Source organism: Dendrobates tinctorius, unplaced genomic scaffold (genome assembly GCF_039654945.1).
Source record: "Dendrobates tinctorius isolate UK_male_01 unplaced genomic scaffold, ASM3965494v1 ptg000028l, whole genome shotgun sequence".
Taxonomy (NCBI): domain Eukaryota; kingdom Metazoa; phylum Chordata; class Amphibia; order Anura; family Dendrobatidae; genus Dendrobates; species Dendrobates tinctorius.
Window position 1 is genome coordinate 40,014,190 of NW_027361696.1, and position 10,387 is coordinate 40,024,576.

The 10,387-nt window shown below is 43.2% G+C and overlaps 1 protein-coding gene across 1 annotated transcript in view; it reads right to left on the reverse strand.

Moving 5' to 3' along the window:
* IGLON5 (IgLON family member 5) overlaps positions 1-3,214 on the reverse strand; it is a 554,166-nt gene extending 550,952 nt beyond the window's left edge. The window contains 1 exon segment of the mRNA XM_073570595.1: positions 2,604-3,214. Coding sequence (XP_073426696.1) covers positions 2,604-2,667 — 64 coding nt within the window. The 5' untranslated portion in view covers positions 2,668-3,214.
* Positions 3,215-10,387: the final 7,173 nt, after the last annotated feature.

Sequence of the window (10,387 nt, forward strand, 5' to 3'; positions counted from 1 at the left end):
CATACACACAATGTTGTATATAGCTCCATACACACACACACTGTTGTATATACCTTCATACCCACACACTGTATGTACCTTCATACACACACACACAGACACATATATATATATATATACACATGCGGTATATACCTTCATACAATCACATACATGGTATAAACCTTCATACACACACACGGTATATACCTTCATACTTGGTATACAATATACACTACCTCATACATGCATTTATTAGCAATATACATAAAAATTTACTCACAGTCATATACATGCACAACCGCAGATACAAATAACTGATCACGTCAACTCATACATACACGGCCTGCAAAAGCACATACGTTACACAGAAACAGCCACATATACACAGTCAGCCATATACATAATGCCACCACCATGCCGGCATGGTCACGTACATACAGTAAAGGCACAGTGCCACGCACACAGCCACATACAGTACATACACAGCAAACACACATTGTCACATACATAGACACATTATTATGCAGTGCATACACATACATACTGTACATACAGAGCCTCACAGAAAAAAATGCACACAGCCACATGCATCTAAAAACAGTCATATACATTAGTCAGTTACACACAATGCATTGAAACACTCATACACAGTACATACACATATACTTGCACTCATCTAGGCAGCCAATACATTCACACTCCTATACACAGCCTCTTACACTCCTCATACATACTCATATACACACACTCATCCTTACAATACATGCTCAGAGAGATAATGTGTATATATTATTTACATACACCCCCCCATACATTTTATGCCCACATACCCTCACCCATAGTGTACACACACATGCACTTCCATGATCATACACACATATACACACTTTATATACACACACATCCATACAGTACACACACACGCATACCAATATAATCTATTAACACATACCTTCATCCATAGTGTACATGTATACTCATACACTTCCATACTCATACACACATATCTGCATGCCAACACACATACCCATATATTTTATGCACACAAACCCTCCTCCATAGTGCACACACACACTTTCATGCTCATACACACACACACATATATACACATCTATACAGTACACGCACATATCCATATTTTATTATTTTATGCACACAAACCCTCCTCCATAGTGCACACACACTTTCATGCTCATATACACACACACATATATACACATCTATACAGTACATGCACATATCCATATTTTATTATTTTATGCACACAAACCCTCCTCCATAGTGCACACACACACTTTCATGCTCATACATATATATATATATATATATACACACACACACACACATATATACACACATCTGTACAGTACACGCACATATCCATATTTTATTATTTTATGCACACAAACCCTCCTCCATAGTGCACACACACTTTCATGCTCATACATATATATATATATACACACACACACACACACACATATATACACACATCTGTACAGTACACGCACATATCCATATTTTATTATTTTATGCACACAAACCCTCTTCCATAGTGCACACACACACTTTCATGCTCACACACACACGTTGGCTTCCTGTATCCCGGCAGGCAGGCGTGCTCTACATATATAGCTGTAGCCCTGTGCTATAGGACCGAGCAGGCCATCACTGTAATCCCACAATGCTCTCACAACTCTACAGCAATGGCCTGTAATGAAGCCATACAGCTCCGCGAGCCCCCCGCAGACCCCCACCGGCGATCCGTACGGTACACACACATATTGCGCTTGCAGATGGGAACTATACAGCAGCAGAGCTCCGCCAGCCATGAATGCGCCCCCCAGCACAGATGCTGCACACAGTGGGCTCTGCACGCAGCTGTATGAGCTCAGCCCATCATCATCATCTTCATCATCTTCCCCTCAACCATCTACTAGGGTCTAAGACGGGGAGCAGAGGTCAGCGCAGACCCTCCGCCTATTTAACATTCGCCTTATTGATCCGACAACATGTCCTTTCCTCGGGGACCGACCCCCGGCTCGCATCCCTTTAACCCCTGCTCCGCCGGTAATTGCTGCACTACAGTGCCCACTGTGTACTGAATGTATAATAAGAAGAATGTCAGGGACGGATCGTCATTGTGATTGCGAAGACCCCCCTCCACAACCTTCTCTCTTTGCCACCCCATCCCCCCGTGGCAATTTTTCACCCCCCCTCCCCAATCTATGACTTGATTAATACATTTCTATTTATTAACCTCTGCCTCTAGCAATGTATTCAGACCGGTGTCCGGGGAAGGGGGGTCGTCGTTTCCGACTCCAGTGCAGGAATCCTTACGAGTCTCCCCTCGATGCAGAAACTACCTGCTCATCCCATACACCGTGTAAGTGAACGACCGAGACCCTCAACGTCCAACGCCAAGCCGACCACGTCAACTCGCAACTTCCCCATCATCCTCATCGCTGCCCAACTTTGCATCGTCCCTAGTCCCCCTTCTCACGTCCATTGGTAAAGACCCCCTTTGGAGGATGCTACGACGTTATCCTTGACTCCAGTATCGGCATAAATCCCGCAGAGATCGGATGCAGCGCATGCCAAGGGTCATTAGAATGTGGTACCTTGTGTCAGCATCACGGCGACCACCACGCCGGCCAGGTTCACCCTCCGAAGTGGCGTCTTCATTTTTTTTTATATTTTTTTTTTAGTCCTTCTCCGCTCTCCGTGCCTTGTCCTTCTGTTTTCCGCTTTATTTTCTGCCTCTTTCTTTCCTTCCTTTTTTTTTTTCCTCCGCTCTTTAACCCTCTACCCCCCTCCCTCCCGGATCGCTGTATTTTCCAGTACAGTCTCTCGATGGCAAGCGAAGGATGGAGTGGAGAGAGGTGATGCAGGGGATGGATGGAGGACAGGAGGAATTCTGGATTGGGAATCTCTATCAAGCCCCCCCTTGCTCTCTCCTCGTCGCCTTCTCTCCTTTTTTTTCCTCTCTTTTTTCCTCCCAGCGCCCCCTCCTTCGGCTGTTCCCCTTTCACCCCCCTTTAACGCTCGCATACAAACAGACACACACACACTTCCTTCGCCTTCTGCAAACCATATGGGGTTTCTGACAGATGGAGGTTGAGTGGCAGCCCTTGGCAGCCAATCCTGACCTGCGCTGGGCCGGGGCCTGTCTCTCCAATGGCAGGTACCAGAGCCAATGAGAAGGTGTCGAGGTTTCGCTGGGGGGGGAAAGGATGCCAGGCTCGTTGGGTTTTCGGACTTGATTTATCCAGAAGGGTTTTTGTTACTGCAGCACTCCTGTACCCGGCACCCCCCCTCGTCTCCAAAAATAATCTAAGCTACAGATGTCAAATGTGTCAATTAAGTCCGTGTTTACCACAATGCGCCAAATATAAATGCAGTCCTATGCAAAAAAAAAAAATCGACCGCAAACTCAGTACGCTAATGTGACAGTCTCAGCTCTGCTACATCAGCGACTAACAGTAAAAAAGCTCATGTCATCGACTAAAAAGGAGCAATCACTAGAACAGGAAGGGACGTCAGAGTTCCGAACAGAAGTTTCCTAAGTTACTGACATTTCTTTAAACAGAAGCGAAAGAAGAATATTTAGGTGGAGACTAAATGCATCAGATTTCATGCACGTTTTTGTTCCTCTGAATTCGGACACATTTTATCGGTGACGGCAAACTGTCCAAGAAGAATAACGCTGAAAATTTTTTATAGTGACAAATTCTTAAATGAACGTTCCTAAATCAGGAGATAGAAATATTGAAAAATACAAATTATGTTAAATACTCCTGGAGAAATATACATGTGATCAATAGTGCCCCCTGCTGGTCAACGCATTTCTACAGAAAGTATATAGAATACCACATACTGATAATACTGCCCCCTATATATACGAATTACAAGAATGCAACTACTATAATACTGCTCCTATGTACAAGAATATAACTACTATAATACTGCTCCTATGTACAAGAATATAACTACTATAATACTGCCCCTATGTACAAGAATATAACTACTATAATACTGCCCCTATGTGCAAGAATATAACTACTATAATACTGCCCCCTATGTGCAAGAATATAACTACTATAATACTGCTCCGATGTACAAGAATATAACTACTATAATACTACCCCTATGTACAAGACTATAACTACTATAATACTGCACCCCATGTATAAGAAAATAACTACTATAATACTGCTCCTATGTACAAGAATATAACTACTATAATACTTCCCCCTATGTACAAGAATATAACTACTATAATACTGCCCCTATGTACAAGAATATAACTACTATAATACTGCTCCTATGTAGAAGAGTATAACTACTATAATACTGCTCCTATGTACAAGAATACAACTACTATAATACTGCCCATATGTACAAGAATATAACTACTATAATACTGCCCCAAGGTACAAGAATATAACTACCAGAATACTGCCTCTATGTACAAGAATATAACTACTATAATACTGCCCCATGTACAAGAATATAACTATAATGTTGCACCCCATATACAAAAATATAACTACTATAATACAGCCCCTATATTCAAGAATATAACTACTATAATATTGCCCTCTATGTACAAGAATATAACTACTATAATATTGACCCCTATGTACAAGAATATAACTACGATAATACTGCCCCCTATGTACAAGAATATAACCACTATAATACTGCCCCTATGTACAAGAATATAACTACTATAATACTGCTCCTATGTATAAGAATATAACTACTATAATACTGCCCCTATGTACAAGAATATAACTACTATAATACTGCTCCTATGTATAAGAATATAACTATTATAATACTGTCCCTATGTACAAGAATATAACTACTATACTACTGACTACTGCTCCTATGTAGAAGAGTATAACTACTATAATAATGCTCCTATGTACAAGAATATAACTACTATAATACTGCCCATATGTACAAGAATGTAACTACTATAATACTGCCCATATGTACATGAATATAACTACTATAATACTGCCCCAATGTACAAGAATATAACAACTATAATACTGTCCCTATCTACAAGAATATAACTACTATAATACTTCTCCAATGTATAAGAATATAACTGCTATAATACAGCCCCTATGTACAAGAATATAAATACTATAATACTGCTACTATGTAGAAGAGTATAACTACTATAATACTGCTCTTAAGTACAAGAATATTACTACTATAATGCTGCCCTTATATACAAGAATATAACTACTATAATACTGCCCCTATGTACAAGAATATAACTACTATAATACTGCCCATATGTACAAGAATGTAACTACTATAATACTGCCCATATGTACAAGAATATAACTACTATAATACTGCCCCAATGTACAAGAATATAACAACTATAATACTGCCCCTATGTACAAGAATATAACTACTATAATACTGTCCCTATCTGCAAGAATATAACTACTATAATACTTCTCCAATGTATAAGAATATAACTGCTATAATACTGCCCCTATGTACAAGAATATAAATACTATAATACTGCTACTATGTAGAAGAGTATAACTACTATAATACTGCTCCTAAGTACAAGAATATTACTACTATAATGCTGCCCTTATATACAAGAATATAACTACTATAATACTGCCCCTATGTACAAGAATATAGCTACTATAATACTGCCCATATGTACAAGAATATAACTACTAAAATACTGCCTGTTATGATTGAGTCACCGTAGGAGGCAAAAACAGAAATGCTAGCTAAGTCCAGAAAACCAGAGAAGTTGGCAGCTATCGGATTGCAGACCCCTGAACCTATCAACACAACTAGCAGTAGCCGTGGGGGGTTCCTACGATGCCCTAGACCCCTCGATCACAGCCGGAGAATTAAATAGGCCTAAAGAAAGAAAGGGGAAATCTAAACTGCCCCAGAGCAGACCCCAAAGCAATAGGCAGCCCCCAACATATAATGACGGTGAAGCAAGATGAAAATACTAACACAGACAGAAAGATAGACTGAGCAAAGACGGGGCCCAAGCTAACTAGATAGAAAAGGACAGGAAGGCTGCTGTCTGCAATCCGTGAAAAACCCTATGAAAATAAGAGCCAACAGACTGACAGTGAAAAAGGCCCTGAAGACGCTAGGCTTCAAAAAAGCTATGTCAGTACTCAGGAATATTCTGAAGACAGAGCTACAGGCAAAAGGAGATTCAGCTCACCCCAGCAGGGAATGGCAGAATACAGAAAAGCAAGGAAAACAAAAAACAAAACAAAAATGCTAACAGGCAAAACAGAAAACTTAGCTTTAGAGGAGCAGGAATCAGACTGGTGTCCTAGAAGTCCACAGAGAAATCACCCGCAGGGCAGAAGGGCATCGGCAGGCTTATATCCAGTCCATGACTCCACTCAGCCAGTCATCCTCAATAAGCTCAGGTGCCTGATAATCAGGCTCATTACCTTCCTTTACCAGAATAGGGAGTTCACCAGACCTCAGTGACGAAGGGGAAAATGAACTCACAACAGTACCTCCCCCTTGAGGAGCGGTCACCGAACCCTCAACCATGCCACCAGGGCGATCAGGGTGAGCCCGATGAAATGCACGCACCAATCTTTTGGCATGAATATCATAGGCAGAGACCCAGGAATTATCCTCCTGACCATAACTCTTCCACTTAACCAAATACTGGAGTCTCCGTCTAGCCAGATGGGAATCCAGTATTTTCTCTACCTCATATTCCATGTTACCTTCAACCAATACAGGGTCTGGAGGTGCCACCCCAGGAACAACTGGTTCAACAAACCTCTTCAACAAGGACTTATGGAACACATTATGGATTTTAAATGTGACTGGAAGAGCCAAACGAAAAGAGACCGGATTAATAATCATCTCTCGCCTTGACTACTGCAACCTCCTGCTCTGTGGCCTCCCCTCTAAAACTCTCGCACCCCTCCAATCTATTCTAAACTCTGCTGCCCGACTAATCCACCTGTCCCCCCGCTATTCCCCAGCTTCTCCCCTCTGTCAATCCCTTCACTGGCTCCCCATTGCCCAGAGACTCCAGTACAAAACCCTAACCATGACATACAAAGCCATCCACAACCTGTCTCCTCCATACATCTGTGACCTCGTCTCCCGGTACTTTCCCGCACGCAACCTCCGATCCTCACAAGATCTCCTTCTCCACTCCCCTCTTATCTCCTCTTCCCACAATCGCATACAAGATTTCTCTCGCGCATCACCCCTACTCTGGAACTCTCTACCACAACATGTCAGACTCTCATCTACCATTGAAACTTTCAAAAAGAGCCTGAAGACCCACCTCTTCCGACAAGCCTACAACCTGCAGTAACCACCGATCGACCAAACCGCTGCACGACCAGCTCTACCCTCGCCTACTGTATTCTCACCCATCCCTTGTAGATTGTGAGCCCTTGCGGGCAGGGTCCTCTCTCCTCCTGTACCAGTTATGACTTGTATTGTTTAAGATTATTGTACTTGCTTTTATGTATACCCCTCCTTACATGTAAAGCACCATGGAATAAATGGCGCTATAACAATAAATAATAATAATAATAATAATAATCTCCAATCTTGTAAGGTCCAATAAATCTAGGCTTAAACTTAGGAGAAACCACCTTCATAGCAATATTTTTTGATGATAACCACACCATATCACCAATCTTAAACTGGGGACCAATGGTCCTATGTCGATTGGAAAACCGCTGGGCCTTTTCCTGGGAGAGAGATAACTTATCCACCACTTGGTCCCAGATCTGGTGCATTCTCTCCACCACAGTGTCAACACCTGGGCAGGCAGAAGGCTCCACCTACCCTGAAGAAAATCGAGGTTGAAACCCAAAGTTACAAAAAAAAGGTGACATCAAAGTGGCAGAACTAGCTCTATTATTTAAAGCAAATTCGGCCAAGGGCAAAAATGAAACCCAATCATCCTGAACAGCGGAAATAAAACATCTCAAATACGACTCCAAGGTCTGGTTTGTTCTCTCTGTCTGCCCATTGGTCTGAGGGTGAAAAGCAGAGAAGAAGGACAACTGAATTCCCAGCTTGGAACAGAAAGTCCTCCAAAATCTAGACACAAACTGAACTCCTCTGTCAGATACAATGTTCTCAGGAATCCCGTGTAAGCGAACCACCTCTTGCAAAAACAGGGGCACCAACTCAGAGGAAGATGGCAACTTAGGGAGTGGTACAAGATGAACCATCTTAGAGAACCTATCACAAATCACCCAAATAACAGTCATTTTTTGAGAGACCGGCATATCAGAGATGAAATCCATTGAAATATGGGTCCATGGCCTCCTGGGGACTGGCAAAGGCATCAACAACCCACTAGAGCAAGAACAAGATTTAGACCGGGAGCAAGTCCCACAGGACTGCACAAAATTCCTGACATCATGAGACAAGGTGGGCCACCAAAAAGAGCGACTCACCAGATCTCTAGTACCAAAAATACCTGGATGACCAGCCAATGCAGAGCAATGAACTTCAGACATCACTCTCTTCTTCCACTGTGAAAAATGACGATGATTGACCTCATGGAGATCAACATCCAACACTGCGGAGACACCATCACGTGTTTCTCAACGCAGTGATTCTAGAGCACTGCCCCCATCCCTTATGGGAAATATGCAGAAGCATGCAAAACAGAAGCCGTGGAGACACCATCACATGTTTCTCAACACAAGCAATGACTAGCCAGGTCTTTCACCGGGAAGGAACAACCACGGGAAGGGCAGTCTCCAATGAAGGAAACCACCTATGCCAAAACATGGTATCCATCCACAGACAGCTGTTTCGGGGTATTTGCCCCTCATCAGTGTGGAGTAGGAAACTGGCTAGTAAGAGCAATGCCTAGTAGAAGACTATGAAAAATGACGATGATTGACCTCATGGAGATCAACATCCAACACTGCGGAGACACCATCACGTGTTTCTCAACGCAGTGATTCTAGAGCACTGCCCCCATCCCTTATGGGAAATATGCAGAAGCATGCAAAACAGAAGCCGCGGAGACACCATCACATGTTTCTCAACGCAAGTAATGACTAGCCAGGTCTTTCACCGGGAAGGAACAACCACGGGAAGGGCAGTCTCCAATGAAGGAAACCACCTATGCCAAAACATGGTATCCATCCACAGACAGCTGTTTCGGGGTATTTGCCCCTCATCAGTGTGGAGTAGGAAACTGGCTAGTAAGAGCAATGCCTAGTAGAAGACTATGAAAAATGACGATGATTGACCTCATGGAGATCAACATCCAACACTGCGGAGACACCATCACGTGTTTCTCAACGCAGTGATTCTAGAGCACTGCCCCCATCCCTTATGGGAAATATGCAGAAGCATGCAAAACAGAAGCCGTGGAGACACCATCACATGTTTCTCAACACAAGCAATGACTAGCCAGGTCTTTCACCGGGAAGGAACAACCACGGGAAGGGCAGTCTCCAATGAAGGAAACCACCTATGCCAAAACATGGTATCCATCCACAGACAGCTGTTTCGGGGTATTTGCCCCTCATCAGTGTGGAGTAGGAAACTGGCTAGTAAGAGCAATGCCTAGTAGAAGACTATGAAAAATGACGATGATTGACCTCATGGAGATCAACATCCAACACTGCGGAGACACCATCACGTGTTTCTCAACGCAGTGATTCTAGAGCACTGCCCCCATCCCTTATGGGAAATATGCAGAAGCATGCAAAACAGAAGCCGTGGAGACACCATCACATGTTTCTCAACACAAGCAATGACTAGCCAGGTCTTTCACCGGGAAGGAACAACCACGGGAAGGGCAGTCTCCAATGAAGGAAACCACCTATGCCAAAACATGGTATCCATCCACAGACAGCTGTTTCGGGGTATTTGCCCCTCATCAGTGTGGAGTAGGAAACTGGCTAGTAAGAGCAATGCCTAGTAGAAGACTATGAAAAATGACGATGATTGACCTCATGGAGATCAACATCCAACACTGCGGAGACACCATCACGTGTTTCTCAACGCAGTGATTCTAGAGCACTGCCCCCATCCCTTATGGGAAATATGCAGAAGCATGCAAAACAGAAGTCGCGGAGACACCATCACATGTTTCTCAACGCAAGTAATGACTAGCCAGGTCTTTCACCGGGAAGGAACAACCACGGGAAGGGCAGTCTCCAATGAAGGAAACCACCTATGCCAAAACATGGTATCCATCCACAGACAGCTGTTTCGGGGTATTTGCCCCTCATCAGTGTGGAGTAGGAAACTGGCTAGTAGGAGCAATGCCTAGTAGAAGACTATGAAAAATGACGATGATTGACCTCATGGAGATCAACATCCAACACTGCGGAGACACCATCACGTGTTTCTCAACGCAGTGATTCTAGAG